General features: G+C 40.7%; 1 protein-coding gene and 2 long non-coding RNA genes across 8 annotated transcripts in view; 1 reads left to right on the top strand and 2 right to left on the bottom strand.

Moving 5' to 3' along the window:
* The window catches only part of MFSD1 (major facilitator superfamily domain containing 1), a 29,457-nt gene extending 10,298 nt beyond the window's left edge, over positions 1 to 19,159 (bottom strand). The window contains exons 1-18 of one of the 5 annotated variants that reach the window (XR_010071439.1): positions 18,961 to 19,159; positions 18,816 to 18,868; positions 18,559 to 18,671; positions 18,151 to 18,193; positions 17,525 to 17,592; positions 16,574 to 16,682; positions 15,315 to 15,417; positions 14,467 to 14,565; positions 13,549 to 13,660; positions 12,456 to 12,512; positions 11,676 to 11,832; positions 10,501 to 10,598; positions 10,075 to 10,187; positions 9,545 to 9,592; positions 8,032 to 8,092; positions 4,468 to 4,582; positions 819 to 4,203; positions 196 to 706 (exon numbers count right to left, since the gene is read on the bottom strand). Coding sequence is in view for 3 of the 5 variants with exons in the window: in XM_063337409.1 (XP_063193479.1) it covers positions 4,144 to 4,203; positions 4,468 to 4,582; positions 8,032 to 8,092; positions 9,545 to 9,592; positions 10,075 to 10,187; positions 10,501 to 10,598; positions 11,676 to 11,832; positions 12,456 to 12,512; positions 13,549 to 13,660; positions 14,467 to 14,565; positions 15,315 to 15,417; positions 16,574 to 16,682; positions 17,525 to 17,592; positions 18,151 to 18,193; positions 18,559 to 18,671; positions 18,816 to 18,868; positions 18,961 to 19,123 (1,572 nt within the window). In the remaining 2 variants the exon portion in view is untranslated. The other 4 variants (XR_010071440.1, XM_063337409.1, XM_063337411.1 and 1 more) reach the window with 4 other exon arrangements.
* Positions 19,160 to 19,167: 8 nt separating this feature from the next.
* On the top strand, positions 19,168 to 27,034 carry LOC134516804 (uncharacterized). Of its 2 annotated transcripts, XR_010071443.1 has the most exons (4): positions 19,168 to 19,289; positions 23,183 to 23,286; positions 24,448 to 24,580; positions 25,291 to 27,034. It is a non-coding gene; the product is annotated as an uncharacterized LOC134516804 (long non-coding RNA). The 2 variants fall into 2 exon arrangements; XR_010071444.1 differs by lacking the exon at positions 24,448 to 24,580 and having other exon boundaries at positions 25,291 to 27,033.
* LOC134516803 (uncharacterized) overlaps positions 20,266 to 27,985 on the bottom strand; it is a 35,623-nt gene continuing 27,903 nt past the window's right edge. The window contains exons 12-14 of the long non-coding RNA XR_010071442.1: positions 23,558 to 23,621; positions 22,762 to 22,926; positions 20,266 to 22,118 (exon numbers count right to left, since the gene is read on the bottom strand). This is a non-coding gene — a long non-coding RNA (uncharacterized LOC134516803). The remainder of the gene's footprint in view (positions 22,119 to 22,761; positions 22,927 to 23,557; positions 23,622 to 27,985) is intronic.

Below are 27,985 nucleotides of genomic sequence, written 5' to 3'. Positions count from 1 at the left end.
TAATACACAACTCTAAGGAATTTGGCAAAAAAAAACAACTCAAAATTAAAGATAAAAATAAAAATGTTTTTCAAGTCATCTCTGCAACAGCAGTGGCAGCTTCCCTCAGAAGGGCAGACCAGATGGCCAGGACACAGTAACTGCTTCAGCTATCCAATTTTACACATGCTGACACAAGCCAGAGCCCAGACGAAACAGAGAGAACTACTTTGACTTTTTTTTTATTTTTACGAACATTTTTTTTGTTATTTAAATAAAACAAACCCTTTACTTCAGATGTGCCAGATCACGTCCATCGGAACTCTGGGCAGAAGTGCATTTGCTTTGTCCCCACCTGAGCATGGTTGGTGTAACCACAGTAACACGGGCAAACTCAACCAGGGAATCCAGATGAAGCCGCCCAGCCAGGCAAGGCTGCTGCTATTTCTTTCTCTAACGTTCAGCAGACGGAGGCTTGGCAACGAGACAGAGCAGCTTGGCTTCCCAATCTGTTGATTCAAATTCAGCAGAGGTTGGTAACAACTGAAATCCACCACTTCTGACAGCTGTTTCGCGGGGCCACGCGAGCTGGTTTCAGCACAGTCCCTCACGGGTAATGACAAACAAAACCGTTCCTGCTGGCTTGCTCTGCGGCCACCTCAAAGACAGGCTGCTTGGAGCGTTCAGGATGAGGAAGAGTTCACTACTGTCACTGTTACAAAATTTCCTGGAGGATAAAAAGCTTGTTGATAAGTACTATCTTTATGGCACAAATGATGTTCCTAGTGACCAGTATTTATGAAAAAATTTCAAATGTGCAAAAACAATTGCATACATACTTGGAGAACACCATGAGATGCGGAGCACCGCAGGGTCACTTGGGCAGCCACTCCATTACTGAATGTTTGAAAAAGATACTTCATGATTCATATGCATAGGAAGTTTAAATATTTAGAGAGTATTTCTATGCTTTAAACATTTCCTTTTGAAGAAGTCTGCATGAAAGCATGCTGTGTGTACTTAAGTCTAGGGCTTTCTGGCTTCCCATTCACGCCAATGCACATCTGCCCCGTCCGACAGAACACAGCGTGAACATATTAGGAACAGAGATTTTCACCTTACTCAGATGCGGCTCATTTTCAACAGCTCCGCTTTGCCTCTTTGCTTGACCATCTGCACAACAGGAAAAGTAACAAGAGAGCAGCTACAGTGGTTAACATACTCGGTGGACTAAACTAAATTTTTTAATGAGAAAGCCTATTGAAACATCCAGCAATGATTCCTTGAAGGAAAGACATGAAAAGGAGAAAGAAAAAAGAAACAACACATCAAAGAACCACAAACACCCCACCCAACAGAAAGGAACAGAACCACCCAAAAGCCACAGCAGCTCTGGGTGTCCCCCATGCCTGGGGGTACCCCACATGAGCAGCAGAAGTAATACAGATGGGTAACACTATTTGTATTCTTCCTAAGTTACACCTCCCTCAGAAATTTGCCCAGATAAATTTGATAAAATACCATGTTGAACCACCGCTTGCTACCATATTTACTAACTCTTCTGTAAACCGCTCCAGGCAAGCGAGCATATCCGCTAGCAGAATTTAGCCAGACCACTGCAGTCCAGCAGCAGAGCCCAACCCAGAAACTCTGTATTTTAAAAAAAAAGTACCAACAACTTCTTTGGCTTGTGGGTTAGAAGCCGTTAAGGGAAGCTTCGCACGGGGAAAAAGGCAGTCTTACAAAGATAAGCAGCTTACAGCTCAAGCCATTCCAAATTCATTGCAAACAGGACTCGCACAAATACTGCCAAGGAACAGCCCCTCCCCAGCCAAGGCGGGCAGCCCGCTCGCTGCTGTAGCTGCTGGCCGTAGCCCTCCCACAATGATCACAACCAGATTTTCACTATCAAAGAGAAACCGCATTTCAGAATTAAAAAAAAAAAAAAAAAAAAAAAAAGAAAAATCCATTTTCCTCTTGACGATTGACGTGAACCTATGAAGCACGTGTTGAAAGTCTGAAGCACAAACACAGCAGTGAGACTAAAAAGGCTGGCAATAGGAAGAAGGTGGCTCTATCCTATCAGAAATTTATCGGGGGATAAGGCAACAAAAGCCAGATGGCTCCTATGCTGCACATCCACAAATGAAAAATGGAGGTAAAGGAAATCAAGGGGCTGAAATCCCTCAGAAAGGAAAGGCCAGGGCGTTTGGAATTGAGCTGACGCGGGAAGTTACATCATTTACAGAAGTCCACCACAGTACTTTAGCAAGATGCACAAGGGTACAGGGAATTTAGGAACTGAAAATAAAGTTTCAACAAGACATTAAGTTCACAGTTACTGTCTGTCATGTCACATGTGAAACGCTGACCCGCAGGTAACAGCAGAGGAGTTATCCACAAGCACAACACATCAGAATTAGGAGAAGCAGCTAGCTGAAGGAGATGAAGAGCAACAGAAGAGCAAGAATCTAACTCCCTCCCTCCGCAAGAAAGAAAAATGCATCAACCCATCAGTGCGGGGAACTGGGGAAAACTTTGCCTTTGGATCCTCAAAGATATACTTCCCCAGAAACTCTACGTATTTCTCAGGGGAAAGCAGAAGTCATGCTTCTTTAAAAAAAAAAAAAAACCCAAACGCAACAACCACCACCAAGGGCAACAACGCATCACTAAGAAGTCAGGTAAGAAAAATACATGTGCCAATATCCATTTAAAGCTTTTATTAAAAAAAAAAAAAAAAAAAAGACCCAGAATGCACAAGTCTACAAGGAAAAATAAACCATCTTGCATCAACCAGTCTCAGAGCTGATAGTGTTTGATTCTCAAAGGAAGCATAGAAAGGAACGATAAAAATTATGACAGCTCAGGGTACCACATCCCAGCACAGTTCACAACCTGCCACTTCATTTTCCTAAATTGTTCTTCAGAATACAGAACTATTAACCAAAATAGTCCTGGCTTAGTCTTTCATGAAGACAAAAAAAAATCTCCACTGAAAAGTATCTTTAAAGAAAAAGACCTTAAGATCATGAGTTCCAGAAGGTCTGCTTAAATTATAGTAGGCAAAAAACCCCATGTTACAGGTATAATGTAATACTTTTATTATAACAAACTACTTTCTCTGCCATCAAGCAATTCGTCAAAGGCTCTTAAGCATTTTGTGGCACACAAGGACTCCCTGAAGGCAGCCAAGGAAAGCTCACTCACCCCTGTGTGCCTTAATCTCTACTTGCACAGCAGCTCCAAAAAGCCAGATGCTCTTGCTTTTTAAAATAAGATTAGCTTAGTTTAGGAATAGTTTGTCCAATTACCTAAGTAAGTGAGCCTTTATCATTGACAGAAACGAAGGAAAAAGCACTCCACGGGAGTTGCTAGTAGCTAGCTATTCAGCAACAAGCCTTCCACTGAAAATTCCGCTTCCACTGAAATTATGGAAAAGCTTTGAGTTTCATTATGAAATCGAACATTTTTCCACTGAACGCCAAACTTCAGTTCTTGCATTTAATGCTTTTCATCATTTTTACTCACAGTTTCTTAAAAATACATCAATTTTCACATTAATCAGGACTTACATGAGGTTTATTGCTAAGCCTGCGACCCGGGATTAAATTCCAGGGCTGGCACTTTTTGAACGGTAACACTGATTGTTGTATAGTTTGGTTTCCTCTGAAATATTTGCTAGGACCAAAATAAAAAGGTAGCCTTTCCTTACATTTTTCTATAAGAAAAAATGGAACAGACCATTTCCGACATGGTAACCGAGTTGTTCAACCTGAGAAGCTAAATAACCCATACCTACCCCAAGGCTCATTTCACAGCAATTTGATTATTGAAACAAAAGCTTTCACATTTCAGACATCGTTGAAGAGATCAAGTCTTAGCTATCGACTCGAGCTACTCACTGAGTATTTTAGACAGGAGGGTGTAGTACATAGCTCAAGGGGCCAAATAAACAGCCAGTGGTCCTTCCTTGGTATCTGTGTTATTTACCCACGGTGCGGAGGGGAAGCTTAAGCCAAGTATTTTTAAAATAGGATCTATGCTTGCGGAAAAGTATGGTGCATCACTCTGCTTTCGCTGTGGTACTTCTCAGTACTGGAAGCAAAGTTTTGTGTACCAGGAACTTCAATGTGTTTCTGCATTTGCAAGCGGGGCAAGATGCTATTTCAACACGCTTCTGTGTACCATTGTCGATAAATAGGAAGAGTAATTATCTGGTAGCTGCAAAAAAAATAAAATTAAAAAAAATCATGCATCATAAGAAGCCTGCTCCTCAACTTATTTCATCCGCCAGCCATTGATTCATTTTCTTCATTAGATTTCTAATTACCATTGGTGAGACTTCATTTCTGGGAACAAGCATGCATTTAGCATTTTAATCAGAGGTTGATTTGCCAGCTATTTGAAACAATAAGCCAAGTTCTTAAAATAAACGTCTCATTGTTCTAGTGTTCATTATTAATACCTCTACTTTGTTATTAATACCTGAGCGCCTAGTCTGGAGAGGTATTTATTCCTTAAACTAAAGTCATCAGCTTTTGGCTGTAATTTAGCCAAGTCATCTTCATTTTGACGTCTGAGTCTCTCTTGTTCTTCCACTCTGGAAAAGAAAATTGGTTTAAGATATTTGCACTGAGGAGTGCAAACCCAAGCAACTTTATCTTGCGTACGCACACAAGTTCTATTTTTAATAACTAGAAGGTTGTAATGTTTATAGATGAATACAGGATATGAGATTAAAAGAGACTACGAGATGCGTATGGATTACTCTAATTCAGTGTAAAGAAAGAGTGAGGCTGTTTTCTGCAGTTTCCTTTTATTTAGATTGCAAGACTTCGGTAGAAAGATAAACCTTTTGATTTTCACAGATTACAACATGCTCAGTGAGCTTTTGTAACAGTTTTTACTATCTCTTTATTAAACAAGCTTTCACTCCTTAAAATAAAGATTACAATACAAAATAATCAGTCGTCAAAAATGCAAATAAAAGACTGCTCAGCAGTCTTCAGAATTAATAGCAGTCTCCTACAAAAGAGTCAATATTTGACCAGAGCGCTGTCGCTCATTTTCCACGTAAGTCTCAAACAGGACCCAAGAGAGCTCTAAATACACTTAGTTTAAGACAGTGGTTTGCATTAAGAGTGTGACAAAGGTAATAACAGTGACCCGTTTCTAAGCTCTGTAAAGCAATGAGCCTCCTTACAGAACATAAAATGCCGTTACGTTAAGAAATCTCCACCCCCACCAAAACGGTAGCGCTGCACACAAAGACACTTTAGACTAATCTTGATCTCAAGATGAACGTGTTTGCTTTGGGTTGCAGGGTACCCTCTCCAGTGGCAAAGCTTAAACACAGTGCAAAACCCTGTAAACCCACTCTGTTCAAATGAAAAGATGATTTAGCATTACTTAAAACTGGTTACAAAGCATAAAATTTAGCCATTTACTGTAAATCCCAGCATGTTAGTTTCTTTTCCAAAGAACTACTGTCCAGTGCTGACCACCAAACTAAACACTACAATTCTTCGAGTTGACATGATGCTGATCAAATGCTCCCCACTTCTGGATGATATTTGCTATTCAAATTTCTTTTCTGCAAGAAACATTGTAATAAAAATTACTGAAAATATTGTTCTAAGACACTACATCCCACAGCATACACCAATACAAAGCCACCTTTCACAGTAAATACTGGAAGTGTCACACACATCCCACATGGGCCAGGCTGATTGAAAAGCAGCTCTATTTGGACACAGAATTCCTTTGCTCCTGGGTACAAGGTGAAGGATTTTTTTGTTGCGTTTGTATTGCTTACGGCTGAGAATGATGCTTATCACAAGTAAGGTAGCATGCTCATCAGGGCTGGTGAGGTTTTAGTTTCCTTGAGCTTTCCTCAAGACCAACGTGTAAAAAGCCCACAAATTAGGACAAGAAACTAAACCATGTTAAACCCTGCAAGTCACTTGACTAGACCTTGTTGACAGGTGTTTGGTGGGTTTTTTTGAGAATAACTTAATTATCATCATACCAACAGTTACACAGTCCAGTTTCACAGAAGCCCATAAAGCCCATTTATATGAGATGTCTTGTTAGCAAAGTATTTATCTGGAATTAATTTATATATATGCTGCGAGATGTATGATATCTGCAGGCGAAATACAGTTACCTATTAAAAAGTAAAGAATTCCGACAACATTATAGGCAAATGAACTTCAAGATCTGAAGAGACTCGCTGAGCTGAATTAGGTCAGAACAGAAAGCATTTCAAAAGGAAAATGCCGTGTTGTTCACATGCGGCTTGAATTCTACAGATGTTGTCTTGAAAGCTGTGACTTGCTGCATATTGACTTACTCTTACACATGACAGGTGTTAAACTATGACTAGAGTCGTGAAATGCGTACATTCTGCCCTCTCCAACAGTTCTCAATCACGATCTCACCAAAACAAAATTTCTTAGACTTGTTCTACCCTTAAGCAAATTAAACATTTCCTTTAAATATAATAAAACAATAGATTAGCCAAGACTTCATCCCCATTGATATTACATTCTCCAAGGCACACATTTTCAAGCCTCTCAGCACTAACTAAAACTAGGAAAAGGTAACACAATTTTTTGGGTGCTGAGACACTACTGGAAGAAGCATCTTCAACAAGGTCATCAGGACAAACTAAGCTGCCCAAACTCAGTCTGACGGACAGACTTTACATTACGTCTACTTAAAAAAAAGCATTTTCTCTACACATTTAAGTAGGGAAGCTACAGAGAACAGAGCTACAGAGAAGCTAACAGAGAAGCCGGAGTGGAAGCGTCTTTCGTTTTGTCTTTAGGTGACATCTCTTGATGGACTTTGCCATACAGTGCTTTTTCTTCCCTCTTCCACCAGTATGAGGCAACTATTTTGAAAGCTGTAAGACTAACCCAGTGTTTGACTCTCTCGTACAGCATTCCATACCCACCGAGAGCTTTATGCCTCATTTAGCATTCTCAGATAGCAAACAAAAAAGCAAGTAAGATTTCTGCTCTGCAGACAGGATAAATCCAGTGCCCTAGAACTTGGGATGTCCCAACAGCAGGTGACTGATACCTTCACATTTGCTCAAAAAACACTCCTAAAAAGCAAGAGTACCTGATTCCAGCTGTTAGGGCTATGCACAGCAATGGACCCTTAACTTGGCACCAATGTTTTGTCAAGACCAAGGAAGAGAATTTTTTAAGTTACTATTCTGAAGAGTGTCACTGTCCTTATTTTCTGTAGAGAGGCAAGCAGGATGTAAGTCTCCCACAGAATGAAGTTTGCTTAATTGAACTATCAAAATTTGCTTATTTCAATAGCTTCTGCCCTAAGCTCACCTCAAGTACTCCATTTCCTTTTAAAGGAAGTGGATTCCAATTTCTTGAAATACCCCTGCCCCATCTGCTTTCTAAAAAATGGAAACTCTTCACTGTAATCAGTAACATTAATGACACAGATCTGACCACAAACTGAGTTTCACATTAGCACTGCAATTTAAACTCAAGCCACAGTTTTCAGAGACAAGCTGAATTAAGACTTCTAAATAAGACTGCAAGAGCAGCAAGCTGGAACTGAAGGGGAAGTGACTGGAGTGTAGTTTCTTCTGAAGAGAGATGTAGCTTTTAATGACACTTAAAAAGACTGGTCCATGCATTACCTGACATTAAACCCAGGTAATGTTTGCTGCTGACTGGGTCAGGTACGCACCATATAAACGCTTCATATAAATGAAGCGCACTTTCAAATAAGCGATATAACACTTTTTAAACACACTTCAGTTCTGCTTAGTTGGAAGGCTACTGAAATAAAGAAAAATAGCACGGAAAAATGCCAGAAAAAGACACCTGGTTAATGGCTATTTCCTCTAATTATTTATCCACAGGAGGCAGGAATACGAAATCCTACTACTAACTGGTAAGAAGGAAAATAACATTCAATAAAAGTGTCAGAGCTACGAGAGATTGACTTCAGACTGTACCCTACTTAATTATTTCAGGTTAAACATTTCATAAGGACGCTGTTCTTTATACTTACTCATTTGCAGCTACTTTTTGCAGTTTTTCCCTTTTCTTTGCAGACCAGTTGAGATCACCACCTGCAACAGAAGTAATACACACTTTGAAACTTTTAAAATTGGTCTTTTTGCATTATATCTTTGGTATCTGTGTTAGGGATAATAGAGGATGGTCCCAGTGAGGCACGATGGAAAATTCCTAGTTGAATCAAACCCAGTATACTGAACTGGGTTTGAACCAAACCCAGTGCTGAGAAAAAGGACCTCAGTACTGTTGCTGCAAAAAACTACGTGTGTATCCATGAGAACCTGACCTTCGGAGAAGAAGATAACAAGAAGGGAGTACAACAGTGTAGTCAGGTATCAGGCAGCCGCTGTTAGCAAAGCTGGATCATGAGTCTGGTAAATTCCGGTAAGGCTCACTGCATGCGCTGGCCACGCGTGCAGCAACTCTAGCCTGTACTTTTCCACTCAATCTGGTGCAGGATATACAGGGGCTGTTTCAGGCCGGGGAGAGAGAGAGAGAGAGAGAGACATGAGTGCACTTTGAAGATACAGGGGACACCCTGACCACGCTGTGCCTTCCCTTCCTCTGCCGTACTGATGCAGCTCCTCGTTATCCTGCTGCTCAGTGGTGCTACTACAATCTACGGGGTGGTAAGACTCTCTGAAGTAACTTTTGGGACAATTGGGAACGGGTTAGCAAGGCTTCGCCATAAAGCTGAATTCACTGGGGTTTTTTTCTGTAGCAAGCCTTCACAATAAAGCAGACTTAACCCTTTCCCCCCCCCCCTCATTTGTGTGGGCTCCGGTTTGTACGTTGGAATCTTTAAAAAAGAACCGGTTACAGTATCGCACCTCACTACAGAAGTTGTCAGTGCACTTGACAAAGGCGTAGTCATTTTACGAAAGCAGAAACTGAGGTAAAGAGAAAGAGCAATGTATTCATAATCATCCGAGCAAGCAAAATCAGGACCCAAATTAAGCTCTCAAGCCTGATCCAGTTTTCTATTGAGTAACAATGAAGTTTCTCTACAACCCACCATAACACCCCATAAAACTAAAGAAAGAGGAAACAACTTTGAAAGAAACAAATTAATATCCCTTCCACACCTTTAAGTAGTTACTGCTTCAAAAAAACAGTTGAGAAAGAACACTGCTATTTGAAGGAAAGTCTACAGAATTAAGTTTTTATATTTGCAGATACATGTGCAGTCAAGTTTGAGACACAGCTTAGAAAGAGCTGCAGAATATGCCACACATTTATTCAGGTCATCTAAAAGAACAGGTATCACTGCCCTGCTGATGAGATTTAACGTCACAGCAAGGTTCAGGGAATTACACACTGCAGCACCTACAAAAGCGATATTACAAGGACAAGGGCTCATCAAGAGATGCTCCTGGTACCAAAGCCGTGAGCTATAGCACCTGCCACAGGACCGTACACCACCACCTGTGAACAGTTCAGCTTGATAATTTCAAGAATTATGATTAAAAAAAATATATCAAGAGAAACTGAAAACACTTACTTACCTGTGAGGTGATTCACAAAATACAGCATGACCACAGCTATTAGTGACACTAAAAAAAAAAAAAAAAAAAAAAAGGAACTGTTTTAGCTGAGAAATTCCCAACAGCGACAGAACAGCAGCTTTAACATACGACAAAGATTTTTCATGATAGTTGTAACTGAAGGGAGATTTTTGCGAGCAGCATCTCTTAATTGCTTTTGAAAATTCCACTTGCTCATAAGTAGCACAGTAACTCAGAAAAGGTTATTTTAGTTATATCAATAACAGCCCTTGTAAACATAGCCTTTAAGAGTATCATTCACCCACCCTTTTACTCACTCTTCATATTTTTTCAAAACACTGAAACTACTTACACTAAATCACTTCAAGAAAACCACAAAACACTTCACCAGGTTTGAGTTACTTTCAACATTGCCCCGGTTGAAACCTCTATCTAACTGTAAGAAAGGAGTTATTACTGTTTTACAGGAAAAAAGCCTAATAAAGCTTTCTGAATGTACAGAATCCATTTTGAATGTTTTTAGTACTTACAGCAAACACAAGCACTGAAGAAGACTTCAAGAAACAAGTATCCTCTTGTGTCCAGAATCATCCCAGCTGCTATAGCAATAATTGCTAGACCAAGATTCTGGATAGACTGCATACTAACACATAAACAAAGGATTACCACTGTGTAGAAATTTATTTTTAAAGAAAACATCATTAGCGGCACTGAACAAACGACGAGATTAACTTCCCCCCATTTGTTATGACATGTGACAGAGTCATGACCACACGTTTTTGCAGAAGCTTCTGTGCATCCACCACACACACACACATCCTGAAACTACATGGGACTTCCTGCTAGACTGGACTTGGAGGAATTAGTAACCATTAACTGCTTGCTATTCAGTGGTTCAATAGTATCAGGACACAGTCACTGCAGAGCAACACAGACAGACAGATTTAAGAACTTACAAGCCATAAGCAGTTCCCAGCTGGTGTTCTGGAACAACAAAGGCCACCATGGGCCACAGGGCGCAGGCAAGCAATGAGTAAGCCACTCCCAGCAAACACTGGTGAAATAAAAGCAAGTAAACAGATGTTAGACAAGATGCATTTTTGCTGTAAAGTTCTAATAAATTAATATTTTGATTTTCCCCTTTTCCCAAAAGAGGAAAAAAAAACACAGCTAAAGTAACACTTTTTGCAATATCATTCCAAATAAATACGCACAGATGCATATTTAGAAGGAGAACGAACTTTTTCCAGGAATGGCCCTATCTAATTAGCATTAAGTGAAGAGCTTGAATTGAATACCCAGAGAAAAAGATCAATGCTGCAACTTGTCACTAGGAAAATACCTGAAAAACAAGGATCCTGTTTTTTAACACTGATACGCTGGTGAGCGCCATGTTTAAGCCTGTAAACCTTAGTTCAAGAGCAATTTTTCAAGGAATCTGCCCTAAAAAGGGAAACCGATAACAAAGATTTTCATTGACATTTACTACTACCCAATACGGCACATTAGAGATTGTTCAAGTGATAGTAATAAGCTTCAGAACTACACCAAAAGAAGTTGTTTTAGGAGAAAAGGGAGCACCTAGCACAGTAATCTAGCAATAGCTAGCGTAAGGAGCGTCCATGAAGCACAAGAGCAGACCTCTGCAACAGAGCACCAGCAAACCACAGATACCATGACAAGTTGAGGCCACCTCTGAAGGAACAAGGAATTGCCACTCCATACAGCCCTCTGGTCTAATCCCATCCTTCCTACGAAGATGAACACCCTTTTGCACTAAACAACTATAGAATTACTGCTACAGGCTGCAGCAGCCAGTACTTTCCACTTCAAAACACACGTACATAACTACTGCCTCCCTCCACAAACAGCAAAACCTGAAGCATTATCTTTAGGCCACAGACAGCTCACGTTAGTTTTGCCTGTATTATGCATTCTTTGCTTTCTCACCGTCTTCAGTTTTAAACTCAGTTTCACATAGTAAATCCTTCTTAAAGTCAGGGACATGAAAACAGGTTTTGACAACTACCTAACCAGCCAGAAGACAATGGCAACTTATGCAGAATAATTAATAATCAATACCATTTCTTATTTTATCATGTTTAGCTATAAGTCTCAGAGAATTAGTTACCATTGCTATCCAGGGGTTCCAGAAAGTAAAAGCCAACATAATGTGAGAAGCAAGTGTAGTTATTACAGCACATAAAACCCAGATGATATTCTTTCCAACTTTATCCACCAGGAGTCCAAAGACCGGGGACATGGGTGCCGATATGATATACACGATACTACAAGAGAATAAAAATAAAAGAACTGAACACTATCTAGCCATGGATAGCTCTAGGTGTTACACAAAACAAGTCTCCAGACAAAACACCATATTCCCTTGTTACCTGTGAGGCCATAAGAAAAAACATACAACCCACTCCCTCCCCCTGCCCCCCACCCCCAAACAATAGACTCCAGAACTCGAAATTCCCAAAAGGTCCAAGGACATGAAAACATTCAGCATCCAAGGAAAAAGAGTGACATACTCCAAACTCTTGGAATCATATACTAGCAAGTGTTTTGCTATTTTGGGGTTTTATTTGTTTTGGTTTTTTGCTCCATCACAAATTCATCTTCAACTTAGGAAAATTTAGTTCATTTAGTGCTGCTATTAAACTGTTTTATCACTCAGAAGGGAATCACCGAATACCAAAATAATACCCTTCAGACAGAGCCTTTTCTTTCCTTTTCCTCAATGGGAACATCTAAGATGTTTTTATTTAAACAAATACCCACACCTCCCAATTATTCCTTGGGCCACGTGAAATCCATCCACTTAAATATAAATGACCAAATACGGTCAGAACCCAAAGATACATACAGCCCCTAGAACACAGCAGTAGCACAATCAACCACAATATACCTGTTAATTGCACTTGCTTCTTGAGATGAGAATTTGAATTTCTCAATAAAGAAAACCCTAAAAAAACAGATTTAGAAAAATGAATACTTGTATGACATGAAAGAAAAATTAAGCTAGACAAAGTAAAGACACAACAACCTAGTTTACAGGTTAACACTTAAATATACCTATATAGCTTTGACGTAAACATGCTATCACAGATCCTCATTTATAATGCATTTAGGAGCTTATTATCAGACTCTACAAATTTTTGTCTAAGGACTATTCAAATTACACTTTGGGGAAAACATCCAAAGTACATAACCAGCATGTAACCAGACAATAAGACATTAGCAGTAAGCATACAGTAAGAGACAAAAGTGAGAATTTCTGGAATACATGCACGAGCCAAAAAAAAAAAAAAGGCATCTACATTGCTGACTGTAAGGTCTCTCTGAGTCATCTCAGACTTTTCCATCTCACTCAACGTAAAACATGCATTAAGCTCGAGAGATCTCCTTCTAATTCCAAGTGTATTCAGAACCCATCTGACTGAGTTATTAGATCAGGTCGTGTGGTTCAAAAGGGAAAACTACATATGAATGCTTCAAGTTTCAACTTCATATATACCAAAGTCAGCACAGTAGGAGAGTTCCAGTCCAAAGTTGTAAGTACATTTAAGCCCCCACCAGACACTCCAGCAGTCAACAGCTGGAGTATGAAAGGAATTGAATGTGAGAGCTGTCCGCAGCTTTCTACACGAAAACTCACGCCATGCTTTAAGTCTGTATCAAGTTTTAATCAGGAAGTGGAACACGCATTAAGCTTTTGAGTTCTGACAACTCAGCCTATGCCAAGCTGAGTTGGCATACCAAGCCAACGGTATTTCCCGCAAAGCTCGGCACGTAAGGAAACTATAAGAGTAATTTTAATTTGTATAGCAAACAATGCCACAGAAGAAGTGACAAACAACAGCACAGACTCGCTGAGAAACCAGTGGTTCCGTAGCCATCCGGGATTATTAAATACTAGACTTCACCTCTCCCTTTACAAGTAGCTAGTTAAACCCTGGGCAAATTCAAGAGGAATAGCTGCATAAGTGAGACTGACTTACTTTCCGAGTCCAATGAAAGGAAAAACCGCTACATAGTAACAGACACAGATTACAAATATAAGCCACAAGGACAAGGAGAAGTCCTTCACATCAGTCAGCTTAATCACTTCACCTGGAGTGGGGCAAGAGACAACATTGCTTCAGTCAGCATAAGCGTATCTGAATAATGTTTATTCAGTGAATAAACATTAAGGTGATCATAAGTCACTACTAAAGCATATATTCCTGACATTTATCTACTCTCATTTAAAATTTACAAAGTGAGATTCGGTTAAGAATACAGAAGTCCTAACTCAACAGTGCCAAAGTCAAGAACAAATTGTCTCTCCCACGTTAAGCTGGATGCACAAGTTCTCTAAAGCTTCTGAAAGTATTATGCAGCAGAATTAAATACAAACCACTTTTTCAAGGAAATGTTTAATCAGCTAGCAAAATTCAGGTCTGAGGCTTCACGTTATATGCTCTTACTTGGATCTCAAATTTAGTTTATTTTTAATCGGTCTAAATTCTCCCACAGGGAAAACTCAAAACATCACACACTGATGGAGAAGAGCTGCATGTTCTTCCACACCTATTAACGGAAATAGGACCAATTCCAACAAAAAAAAGGTACCAGTTGTAATGGCACAGATCAAATTGATGTGAACTGGGAGGCTCTCCACATGCTTTATAAATAAAGCAAATGATACTGCATCTGCCTGTACACTGGTGTTTGAAACTGTAAAACTTCCTATTGATATAAAAATGAACTAAAAGTTCCGATTAAAGCTGTAACTGTGAAAAAGATGTTAAGGGGCAGCCACTGAATTACAGAAAATGCAAACCTACACAGCGCATAGAGTAACTGGAAGGGTCTGTTCCAGAATGAAAGACTGAAGTCAGAATGAAGCCCAAGGCAGGGTCAGCCACACCACTCACCCGTCTTCCCTTGCTCTTTACAAAGAAGCTTCTGCGCCCTCCTGTCCAGATAAGCAAGGATTAATGCACAGGTCAGTGAAAAGAGACATGTTACGCCACCTGAAAGAAGAGACAACAACTAAACATGTCGCATTGCCAAGTAGTAATCTGGCTTTTAAGCACAGCTAGTGTAGCGTACGTTTACATATCTACTACAGACTAAGTTTAGCACTGGCTTGTCTTAAGTATAAGACTCAATAGCTTTACAACTCAAGGAACAAGGTGTAAATGCTGAAACCTGCCACACCAGAGACACCTGCCTTGAAATAGAGTACAAACATGTAGCCACATTTATTTTATTTAAAACACCACCACCACCACTCCCCCTCGGCCCAGCCAGGCTCCTTATCTGTACCTTGTAATAACAGAAACAAAACCTGGGCCTTGTTGCCAGCACCAGGGCCTTAATACCCATGGCTCTGGAGGAAAGGAACGCGGATCCGACAGTAGTTGAAATTTCACTTTTACATACATCAGACAACTACGCACAAGCTTTGACATGATGCCTTTCAGAAAATTATTCAAGTCTGTCTTTTACCCAAAGCATGTGAAACGTTTCATCTCCATGAGATACAAACTTGAATTTGGCAACCACAAAAAAAATTCACACAGCATTTTATCAGATGCAGTAGTCACACATTCTACATAAGAATATTAGCCATTGATAGAAACAGTATTTGAATTGCTCTTCCTAGTCTCAAATATATTTGCCCTACTTTCAAATTAGTAAGAAATCATTAACATGTATGCATGCTGTTCAAATTCAGAAGCCTAAAATAGCAGATGACATCAATTAAAATATTACTGACCTATCATGAGGGTTAACCCAAGAGTACTGGGACCAGTATAGCCCAGAAGATCTCGAACTCTAGAGTACATCCATCCCATGATATTCATGTTCACTGTGCTCCCCTAGGCAGAACAGACTCATGTGAAGAATAACGTATTTCACAACTATACGGATCAAAAAGGAACATCAGGCAGACTGCTTATTGAACGGTGTTTAAAAACAAACAGGTAAGATGCTACACAGAGAACACAAATCACCAGCAACAATGATAAAAGTATTCGCTGCTGGTTTGGTCAGTGTTTCTAACAAATAACCATTGCAACAATAACATACCATCACAAACAGACATTTTACACAATGCTAACAGTGTCTCGCTGGAGATGTTAGAAGCACCATAAACGTACGTCATACCTTGCATTACCTCATAAACTGAGTTGAATTTAATACCACATGTTAAAGCAAACAGGATTCCTACCTGATAGGCACTAGGAAGAAACACTTCTTTTTTCCCCCCTTCCCTCCCTAGAGAAGAGACCCATGGCTGCGATATCATGGCTAACAACAGAGAGCCAACTGCAGTTCAGCCGAGAAGAGGCAACTGCTAATTAGCAACAGGCTGAACACGAACCCAGACCCAGCTGTGACCAGCTAACCCTCTTTTACCAAGGCAAATACCTGCAGTGGTTCAAGATACCACAGGCTGATGAGGACCCCTAACAGGAGAGGCATGTCTCCACTCTCTTCATTCGCAGGCTGGTGTATTAGTGTGAACCCACCTCTAGCAGCAATTTAAGGGATTGTATCAAATCAAAACAGCACAGCTCAGATGCTGTCACACATTTCCTATCAGAACCAAAACCACCTTTACAACAGCAGATAAAGACAGGAGTTCTTAAAGTAGCCATCCCAACTCATTTACCAGAGCCTGCACTTAAGACCCCGAGCCACGAGCTGCACTCAGTTAAGGAAACATTTTACAATATGCCAAGAATCAATGTCTGATGAAATGCAGCGCTGTGACTGTCCCACCCAGTAATCTACACTAATAACACCACCAGGCTTCTTCAGAAGTTTGATTCTAAGAAACCTTATTAATTCATTTCCTTGTGCATCCTTTGTCTACTCACCACAAATTTTTAACATTTCAAATTTAACATCCATTTTTAACTCAAACTCCCTAGGGAGCATTAGAAATGCTATTTTCCACCCATCTCATTGCCAAGACAAGCCACACACCTTAAAAGTCTATGAATTAAAGCTATACAGTTGTCCACTTACAATTCTCGCCATGCTTAGTTGTAATCCAAACACAAGATTTAATTCCTTGCCTTTAAACCAACTGACCGCATATGTGTTTTGTGCCACAGCTAAGGACTCTCCACCTATTCTAAAAAAGAAAGCAGGCACAAAAGAAAACACATTACTTGCGACATGCAAAGCAACAAGGAAGCAGTCCATCACTTGCTGGCAATACCAAGATGACAGTATTTCAGAGAAATTTATCTATGTACAGGTAGATTTAATGCATATATGCAAGGCAGTAGAAGTCTTAAAGACAAATCAAAAGAGAATTGCAAGCATCTTAGGAATAATTCAGAGTACCAGGTATCTTAAGTAGTTTAGGAGGGATTATAATTGCCTTTGGTTGTTTACAGAAATTAAATCAATGGGCAGCAGATTCTCATTTCTCTTCTGCATTAAAGAATCAGGTGGTATAGATCCTGACACAAATGAAACCAAATCCAGGCATCTTCCCTGGAATCTGAATTTAACAGAATCATCTGCCCGCACCCCAATACAGTTGGCCAGATTTTCTAACATTTTTATGCTGTGGCACATTCACAACTCTGAGGTATTTCTTCTGACATTTGCTCTCATTTTTGCCACCATAGGAGCCCTGTTGCATATGCTGTTGCTAAGAATTCTTTTTACTCAGGAAAGTAAGAATCAAGAGGAAAAGGAGGACTATCATGGTTTTATCAGCTTACTGCACGTCTTTATTTCAGTAGTTTCATAATTTCTGAGTTCAGTAAGATCTGCAAAGTCCTATTTTTTTGTTTTCTAACTTTAAGTTAGACTGGACATACAACTGAAGATCTTGCACACCTCAACTTTACAGATGCCTCAAAATCCAACAATTTTGTCTCCGAGTGTAAACATGGTAGCAGTTTTCTAGGACACAGACAGTCCCTACCTCCGAAAGCACATACCATACTCTTCTAGACTTACCCAAATATGAATCTGCCCATGTCCATCAGCCAGAAAGTATTAAGTAGTGCTCCCAAGGCAAAAATTACCTGCCACATAAACATTTGAGGAAAAATTATTATTTTATATTTGAAGTATGGAACAAAGTAGAACCCACTCAAAAGAGAATCAAAAATGCTTTTCCCTTCTCAGACCTGCAGAAATACTTCACACACACTTCCTACTCCTAGCTTTTTGTCCTTGCTCCCTCTGCCTTATTCATCATCCTGCTGGCTACACAACATCCAACCTAGCCCACCCTGAAACCACACTCAGAAAACACCTCCACAGGCTCAAGTCATGCTTCACCTTTATCATCATACTCTACCCAAATACACCTACATAGTAGTTTCACATCAAGCAGATAAGACATTTGGTTCCTTCACATTCTTATTTCCCTCATCTTTCAAGGTCCTCGTTTCCCAGTTACCCCATCTGTTCCCAAGTACCCCAATAAAATTCAGGGTTTTCCCATTTCAGTTCTCTTCATGTGCCCACCCGCAGCTGAAACATACGCTACTACACATGAAGCCACTTGGGCTTCTTCCCCACCCCTAGCAGAGAAGCTCCAAACACACATCATCCTCCACCCTCTCATTTGTACTTACCTGCCCAACACAAACAAAGATACTAAATATTATAGTGCCCAACCTGTAAGAAAAACAAAATCACTTAACGCATAGCTACACTTTATTTTCCTACAAAACACTAATTAAACCTACAGCAAGGAAACAGGGGGAGGCTGACATGCAATAAAAGGTCTCCATGATAAATGCTACAGCTTGACAGATTCCTTTTAAGGAAGTAGTACAGGCTGGCATTTTTGAGGCCACTTTATTTAAGCCATGAAAGGAAGGAAGCCCATTTATACCAGTGGAAACTCCCAGACTGTGTGAAAAATGTTTTGAAGAAGCTTATTACCATTTGAAAAAAATTTTGTATTATAAAAGCTATACTTCACATGCACCATAAGCCTACCATCCGTTGAACACGAGTGACGCCAGCATCACACTTACCTTATTCCAAATACTCTGTCTATCAGAAAACCTCCAAAAAAGCAAAGAACCACATTGGGCCAGGAATACCAGGCATAGAGTGACATGAACTGGGCTGTGTTCACCTTCATATCCTACATAAAGAAGGGGGAATTAAAAAAAAAAAGTAGTTACAGGGACATAGAATAAGTATCCAAGTAGAAACAAGTGCAATTTCTGACCTGGCCCGAACCTCCCTGGTCTCCGTGACCCCCTTCCCGCCCCAGGCAGCCACTCACCCGTTGAACCTGCGTTTGGAGCGCCGCCGGGTTGTCGTAGCAGAAGTAGCTGCCTGCAAGGAGAAGAGGAGGCCTCAGAGCTCGGCCCCGGCACCCCAGGCCCCGGCACCCCCCTCCCGCTGCCGCCGCCACCACCACTACCCACCGAAGCCCAGGAAGCACATGAGCGCGAGGACAAGGAGGCGGTGCGGCAGGCGCCGAGGATCGCAGACAGCGGGCAGGGTACGAGGGGGGCCGGGAGAACCGCCGCCATCGCCGTCATCACGGCCGGCGGGACCCAACAGCGCCCGCTCCTCCTCCGCCGCCATCGCTGCCGCCGTCACGTGAGCGGCCGTCACGTGGGCTCCCCGCGCGTCAGGTGGGCCCGGCCCAGAGTGCGCCGCGACCGGTTGCCATGGCAGCGTGGCGCGCGCGCCGGCATGGCGGCGGCCCTCGGCCCCCTCAGGGTCTGTGAGGAACCGGGAACTCACTCAGGTGAGACGTGTGAAATCCGGAGCGTCAGATACTGCAACTGATGAGGCTTCTGAGTTAAAACAGGAACGTAGCGGTGCCACAAAACTCCTTAAAATCCCCCAGAAAGGTATCCCTAAACTGGTCTCCTGGTCAGGTGAGGGCATTAGCAATACAAAGGGTGCCCAGCATTGTGGCACGGGCAAATCGGTGTGGCAGGCACACAGCTGGCAGGGCATTATTTCAGGTATTAGCACCTATAGCCTCCTTTTCTATTTAAAGGGAATTTAAAGGCAGGCCTGTTGTCAAACAGTGAGTGAGCTCCATGGAGGAAGGGTGCCTCTCTCGCCTCCGGTTGTTTTAAAATGTAAAACGTGGGAGGTAGTTTTATTCCTCCTGGAGGGCAGTCTGCTGGCTCCGTGTGCGCCCTGCCTGGCGCTGGAGGTGACAAGGAGCTACCCCAGCCAGCGCTGCGGCCTCCACGGGCCCCTGCCTCCCCCACGGCTTCACCGGCCTCTCTCCTTGCATGGCCAGGCTTCATTGGTTTATATTAGTATTTTGCTTGAGATGTTCAAGGGGAATAAACCTTTTGCAAACTGAAAAAAAAAAAGCTTAAAGGTCTAGACTGCAATAAGCCCTACAATAACCATACAGGGAAATGTAAAAGCTTGTAAAATTGCTCTGTTATGCTCCTTTCAGCTATTAAAGTCATTTTACTTGAGCTGTTTGGTCCAAGAAGGTCTTCCCTTTTAGACAAACCGTTGAAAAAGCTATTTATTCACTGTAAAAATGTCCATCCTTCTGTCAAATTTTATCTTCTTACACCAAAGATGACCTGAATCCTGTGTGCACATTTTCAAGTGGCAGATGGTGCTTTTTGATTAAAATATGCTCTTAATGAAGGCAGAAATACTTGTTATTTAAGCCAAAGGATTTATTTAGGATGATAAAAAGAAAAGCATTGCATTTTACTTGACATGCTGTAAACGAAGAAGTCCACTTTCCAGCTACTCTGTATTAATTTGATCAGTAACCACCCAAGAAAATAAAAAATAAGTTTTCAAAACATGCTGTTATCGCATGCTTGTAGTGCATATGCTGCGAACTACTATTGGGCATAAACTACTTACTTTTCACTCAATATGTATCTTTTAACAGCTCTGTTAAATGAGAACTATGTTTTCAAATTATGGGGTCACATTTTCAACTGTCCTAAACTAGTCTAGATTCCTTAAAATCAGAGCAGCTCTTTCAGTTTACTATATTTGCTCTTAAAAACATGGTCTTAAACTGCAAGACTTAGTTGCAAAAGCAGCCGTGCAACAAACTTGAGGGTTTCGTGGCCGCTTGAGGGAGCTCAAAGGTAATGCATGGCCATGCAGATCGCCTTGAGTTTCATAGGGGGCATAATTAAAGGGAGGTAGTTTATATACACAGGTGAAAAAGATATTAACTTTGGAAAGAAAAGTTATATCTAGTGCAAGCTTGTGTAAAAAAGATAAATGTAGTCTTTTTCCTAGCTAACTAGCCCAATGATTCCAGGAGACAGTTGTCATGGCACCATGTACTTTTCTAGGTCTCTCTGATCCACAGAAAATGTATTTTGCTCATGCATACACTCTAGTTTCCCTCCAGGACACAAATATGGCTGTTGCAAAAGGCCAGAGTCGCCAGACTACCCTCTCATCGTCATTCTCAGAAAGAGAATGCTGAGAAATGCAGGACACAGCCGGATCCATCGTTGGTGAGGGTGGAGGAGCCCCATCACACACTGATCATGAAATACAGGGCCAGAGCCAACAGAACTGACTTCTCCATGGCTCACAGCTGCTTCCCCAAGACCCTTCTGCTCCATAAAATGATAGGTGCCAATTCCAGGCTGCTCTACCCAGCAAAGTTCAACTTAGCAAATCTGTAGAGTGACAGAACATCATCATCAAAAAGATGTCCCTGTAACTATTTTTAAATATTGGTTCAGAAGGCACAGGTAAATATAGAGAAGTGGTAGTTAAAGCTGAAAGAGAGGTTATGGGTGCACACTCAGGGCTGCCATTTTAATGCTTTATCATTGTTTTAAGCAGTAATACTTTGATTTTATTCCTTAAACTATAATACTCATACCAATTTCAAATCAATCTAACGTGTAACTCATATGGCCAGCACTTTGACAAAATGATCCCCCAGAAACTTGTCTCGTATAACTTTTGATCAATTTTATCAGTGAGGACATTTAAAGGAAGATCTCAAAAAGGCTTTCTAGCTCCATAATCAAACCAACAGGCAGAACCGCATAGCAAGTAAACATATTAAACTGCAATTTATGATATAGGATGATAATATTATGGTCAGATTCAGCTGCATATGCCAATGGGAAGAATGGAAGTGAACACCTTTCAGAGGCTCTGGGGATATCCTCACCAAAAGGTCTGGTTAGGATGACTTCAATTAATCAATTAACTGGCACAAAGAAATCCTGCAATCTTTCAAGCTGACTTGTGCATCAGGATTTCATCCTGGGTACTTTTCTTGCAGTGTTTTGTACATTGAAGACGAAAAGAATGCACTCTGCAGAAGTATTTTTGAGAGCTTCTGAGAACCGTGGCAGATTGTCACTGCCAAGCACAATGACAAAGGATTCCTGGAAAAATAAATACTCAGCAAAGAATATCATCTTGACTCTCTGCAAACTTAGCAGTAGGATTTTAAGCACTGTTTTCCCATCTTCTTGTCCCATTTTAGTTTATGTAAATCTCTGTAGCATTACAGTCCAAGTCTTCCTTACTGTAAGAAATTCAGTGTCCCACTGTTGCATCAATATGTAACAAACATGAAAAGATCATCTCCCTCCTTCTCCTGTAAAAAAAATGAGACAAGGCTAGTTCAGCACATACCACCTCAAAGGTTGAATACTGCTTAATAATCTCTCTCTAATTTTATTATTTATACTAGAGAGTCCTGGATTTGTCTTTTCTATTTAAGTCACTACCCAAATGAGCTGTATTATCCTGAAAACTTCAAGTTCATGATTTCATAATGTGTCTTGCTTTCTCTTGTCCTCTCTTCTGCCTACTATTGTGAGACCAGAGAATTCACTTATTCTATGATTTCCTAAAAAATAAATGCATGAGTATTAACATTCTGCTTTGCCAATGAAGCCTTGTCATTCATCCCTTATAATATCAATTACATTATTGCCACTCTCCCACTCTATTACTATCATACAAAAATATGTAAAGTTGGAAGGATCCTGAAAGGGTTATTAAACATTGGAATAGGCTGCCCAGGGAGGTGATGGATTCACCATCCCTGGAGGTGTTTAAAAAAAGGGTAGATGGGGCACTTAGGGACATGGTTTAGAAGTGGCTTTTGTCAGGGTAGGTTAAAGGTTGGACTTGATGATCTTAAAGGTCCCTTCCAACCTCAGCAATTCTATGATTCTATGATCCAGCTATTTAAGATATTTAAAATGCTACCTAAATAATTTAAAAATTATTACTTTTTGTTACTCTTAAGCAGGTTCCACCGAGCAAAATTAATTCGGTACCACAATAGTAAATGTCATGGTGGGGAGGGTTCTTTACATGGAGCACAGCCGTGGCAGGTTCCAGTACAACAAAGGGTTTCTGTGCTTTCATTCATCCTTGAGGAAGTTTCCATAAACCTGAAACACATGCAATTTTATTACATTCATTTTCAAAGAGGTCAGTGGGTTTTCATGTTATTTTCCTTGCTGTGTGCTTAAATATTTCATATTATACAAGACTGGATTTGTACTTTATCTTGTTTGGTATAACATAGCACCCTTTATAGTAGAGTAAGAAATTACACTCATGTATCCAGAATATTTAACAGGAGTAAAGGAATATTTTTCCATTTGCTCTTTCAAAATATTTGCCATGCCACCCTTTTCTTCCCAGCCACTTCTGTCTTCACCTTGGATATGACCTTGCTGTGCCTGAAGCTTAATGGCTGTAATATGCAGTGTGAGTTAAGTCTAAGATGATTCTCAAATGCATTGCAGGTGAGTGTTTATGTCACAAATAAATACAGTAGATTGCTCTTAAACTCATACTTTAGAATGTTTATTACAGATGCAATTTCTGTCTTAACATAAATCAAAGTACTTAAAGTGCCATATGATACCAAATGCTTAGTTTAACAGCATAAAATTGAGCAAAAACTGTATACAGTACTTTATAGGTGCTATAAAAATTCTTGTGCTTGTGGCCTCACCTTTTTGCATCACCCAGATCAATCAAGTCCACTGAAAACTCTGGATAGTAAATACTCACGTGAAACAACGATTAGCTTTCAGACTTTAGTTCTTCTAAGTTATTACCGTCTTCAGTGAAGATCCTTCAAAATATGACAAAATTGCAAAGAAGCAGGAACTAAATTTAGCATGATTAAATTTACTTCACCATCATTAGACTATTATCTATTCTCTGAAAGAAAAATCTTGTGCTTTGCCTCCAACATGCATTAGCAACCTGTTATGAAAGATCTATCACACATAGGCGTGCAGACATTTTTTTAATCACTTCATGTGGTAAGGAATGTGTTATTACAAAGCTCTCCGTGTCCTGCACTCTTTCTGTCTCAATCAAGTATTATTGGACTTGTGTAGATAATCTCCTTAAGACGTGTAATTTCTGTAAACAGCTGGGAAAAGGCTGAGGAAGCATTTTTGCCTCATAAATCTATCTGTCTTAGACCAAAGATCTTGGCCTAAGGAACCTCCTGAGATTCGAAAGGATATTCTGCCAAAGCAAACACCTCCTCCCCTCTCAGCTGAGTCAGACAACAGACCACAGCACTGAGCCTTGTGGGTTTATTGCTCCTTTTTCTAAGTACGCTTATCAAGAAAGATTGCTCTTTGGTATTTCCCAGAGTTACTTAAAGCCCCTAGCTGTTCCCTAAGGCAAGTGGGTACCAGGCTGTATCTCTAACAGTCAAATCTACTCAGGTAGTGTATAAAAAAACACCTGCAGCGAGAGTGTGAGAGCATCATTAATGACATGTAGCTTTTCAGCCAAGCCAGTACTTTCAGGAAGCTTTTTTGTAGTTATTACTACCTGGGTAATTTAACCTAAATTCTAAAAGGTTCTTAAAAAAAAAAAAAAAAAAAGAGCAGACTGCTAAAATACCTGCTAATTAACTTTCTAAAACTTCCTGTGAACAGGCTATCCTTTGAAATAACACAATGCAGGAGACCTCTAAACCTTTCCTTTCTGGACCACTTTGCCCTATCTACCCGCTTTCAGTGCCTGGGGATGTGATTGCTCTTGTTGCCAACACTGACCCTTCTTGAAGCGGTAGGTGCTCGGTGCTTGCGCTCCCACAGGCGCTAACGTGCCAATGTAAGACCAAAGTGAGAGGCACTGACCCCAGGAGCAGGCAGAAACACAGGCAGATGCTGGTGCCTGTGCACATATGGGCCAAAGCATTGCTAAGTGGTGTCACTCTAAGCGTGGAGGCCACAGCACACATATAATAACTTCTCCCTGTAAAAGGCCTCTGGATCTATCACCTTTTCTCAGAAATTCCCATTTATGCATAGTTTTTGTGCTGTTTTTCATGGGCTCATCTGCACAGGTGTAATTTTGAAGCTGGCCCATTTCCCAGCTGCTGGTTACTTTATCGCATTGCTCTGAGAGATCGCTTCCCACTTTCTCTGCGCATCCCAGCAGAGATAGGAGTGAGCAGAGCTGTGTAATTTCAAGCATCCTGCAGGAGGGCACTGCATGTGTAGTCCAGAGCTTAATTCATCTCTCTCATCTTGTTGCTTGCCTAAGTGTAACCTGGAGGAGTTCAAAGTGTTTTTCACTTTGGAAACAGCTATTATATCTAACAAGCCTTCTAAGGAAAAATAAGTTTATCAGAGGCTGCTTAGCATACATGTATGTCTCTAGAGCCAAATAATAAAGTGTACAAAATGACTGAAGCATTTACTGGATACTCTGTTAGTGAAAATATGCATTCTCATAACATTTAAACATTTTTAAAACTCTACTGTTTCTTTCAGTGGGATGGACATGAAGCATTTTATAACCAAGCCCAGCAATTTCGGAAGGAAGCTTCAATTTTCAATAAAATGCTCAACAGTCGGTGCGACACACTACCACCACTTGCTGGCGCGGCGGCCCTGGGAATGAAGGAAGTTCACACCCTTGACAAGGACTTTGTTTCCCTCCCTCTGGCTGAAGACCAAGTAAAAGCGGTGCAAAGGCGCTCTTTGTCACCAGGGCTAGACTTTTCATTCTTTTGGAATGGAAGCGTATAGAAACGCAGAAACGGATGGGAGAAAGAAACTCTTTCCCACCAACTCCATTGCAGGCCTTGCGGTCTGCCCTTAATAGCCCTGTAGATATATAATGTGCATAGTTCACCACACATATATCATTCTGTTCTTAAATTGATGTATATTACTACCACCCCATAATTTGGCTAGCAGGCTGTCACACATTCTAAGTACCCAACAAGAACCTCTCATTTCTAACTGCAGCATAAAGCCTCATGGTGTCCCCACCTAGCTCTGGATTTATGTCCCTCAGTTACTCGTATTCCAAAAGCAGATCTCCTGTCAAACTCCTTTTTCTCTCCCTACAAGGCTGAATATTTTATGCACATCAAGCAGTTCCTCATCAGGCATTTCCTCTGCCCTCAAGATACTGAACTTTTCTGGAGAGGTTCCAAGACATGGGTAAGGTGGGTTGTTTTTCTTTCTTTCTCTCTCTAGGCTGCAGCCCAGAGTTGAGCAGAACTTTCCAAGCAAACAGCTTTATTCAGTGACACGGTTGTTCGCTGAACTTTGTGATTAATTTCTTTGCTGATACACCTGATCCTCCTTCCCTTGCAATTGAATCCTCTCACCTTTGTGCAATTTGCTTCTCACTATCTCTCCTAAGCCTTAGATCTGAGGAACCGCTTTCCACTTTTAGCCCGTAAGTGTATTTGTTTGAAACACCTTTTCTCCTGTGCAACCTTCTCCTTGAGGTCCTTTTTATCTAGGTACAACGTGCTGCAGAGCACCAGCTCTTTCCTGACAACACCCTGATAACCATTGCCCCACTTTACACATGCTCTTATCCAGCAATTGTTATTCCAGGAGACACCCTGCCATCGATTTTTAGCTTCCTGATTTATGGTCACTTCCCCTTTGCTCCATTGCTCCAGCGTTTACATGAATTCTTATTCTAGCTGCAATACTTTTGGCAGGTGGCACAGCATAAGTAGATATTTCATCCACTGCAGGAATTCTCAAAATTCCCTGATCCTGCTTGATTGTCCACAAAGAGCAGCAAAGAATCAAGACAAGTGATGTGGTTTCACCTATTAGGTTTTTTTTAAAAAAAGAAATATTCTGTACCTGTGTTTGAGCCGTGTATGTTAAATATTCTTACTGGATTGAGATAAATAAAATAAACCAACAAATGCAAAATGAGTACCACTCCAGTAATTCTGAGTATTCTCCACATACCCAGCTTTATCTCTGAGTGTATGAGGCTTTGCTCTGTTTCATGACCCCAAGAAGTGATACCATGGGGAAAAAAAAAATCACAAAAAGCTCTCATTTAGAAGAAAAAAGAGGAGAAAAAGTAATTTTAAAAAGCGTAATTCTTTCCTCATTGGCAAAGAATTGGAAACTAGCAGTTTATCTACGTGGAGAGGGAAGGAAAAAGTTTCCCAAACTGATGATCAAAAATAAAATAAGGACAAGATATTCTGCTTAAGCATTTGTTAAAGTAAGGGGCTGGAGCGGGCGATGAAACACAGTTTTCTTTTTTACTTTCCTTCAAAGAGTGAATGAAAAATTATTCTGCACAGGAAGAAAATCACTTGTAATATAATTCAGAAAATATATTGTTTCCTTTAGAAGCATCTTGCTCAACACTTGATTTCACACTTTCATTCCTTAGAGATTACAAGTCTTTGCATTTTTATATCTCGGAGTTCACCACCTTGTGGTTTTGAAGTACAAACAACTTCCTAAATATTATTCATAGCATTAGAAAAAAAAAATCAAGTAGGTTCAGGTTCTTCTACATAAATGACAAGTGAATAAATACAAGTTATATGGGTGACTAACTGAAATATTACACTAACGTTTCCTGGCACTATAGGCGTATAATGATTGCTGTACACAGAGGTACTCAATACTGAGTAAACGCACGTTAAAGCTAACATTATCCCTAGGCCAGAGTTTCAATGAAGGGTCATTCTAGCTTTGTTAGCGTGGAAAACTCTACCTTATGTTAAGACACTTTGTTTCTTCTACAGGACTCACCTTCTTTCTACAACATAGGGACGGGTGGAGAAGGTGATGTAGTGGCATGCATGCATCCTTTCATCGTCTATACTGTATGCTTTGAATATATAGCATATATTATTATGTGTATGTCCATAGACAGTATGTAAAATGTGTATATTGTATATATCTCTGTCTAATGTTTTTCAGTACTCCTGTTGCACATTAGAGACAGGCGTGAGCACCTGGAGAAGCAAACACCCTAGCCCTAAGGGCCCTGTGCACCAGCTGGCGGAAAGACGTAGTCCCTCTCTCCCTCCCTCCTGCATGGCATCCAGAGCTAGGGAACTGCCCGGGCTCCATCCAGGGTTGCGGCTAAGCAGAGAGGGCACGCACTCCTCACCCCACTGCCAAGTGAGGTGTCCTTCCTTGACTCATGCAGATGGGAAAAATCATTCTGTGCGTGGCACCT

The sequence above is a fragment of the Chroicocephalus ridibundus genome, chromosome 6 (assembly GCF_963924245.1).
Source record: "Chroicocephalus ridibundus chromosome 6, bChrRid1.1, whole genome shotgun sequence".
NCBI lineage: Eukaryota > Metazoa > Chordata > Aves > Charadriiformes > Laridae > Chroicocephalus > Chroicocephalus ridibundus.
The sequence above is the reverse complement of the archived record's forward strand: the minus strand, read 5'-3'. Positions and strand labels throughout refer to the sequence as shown.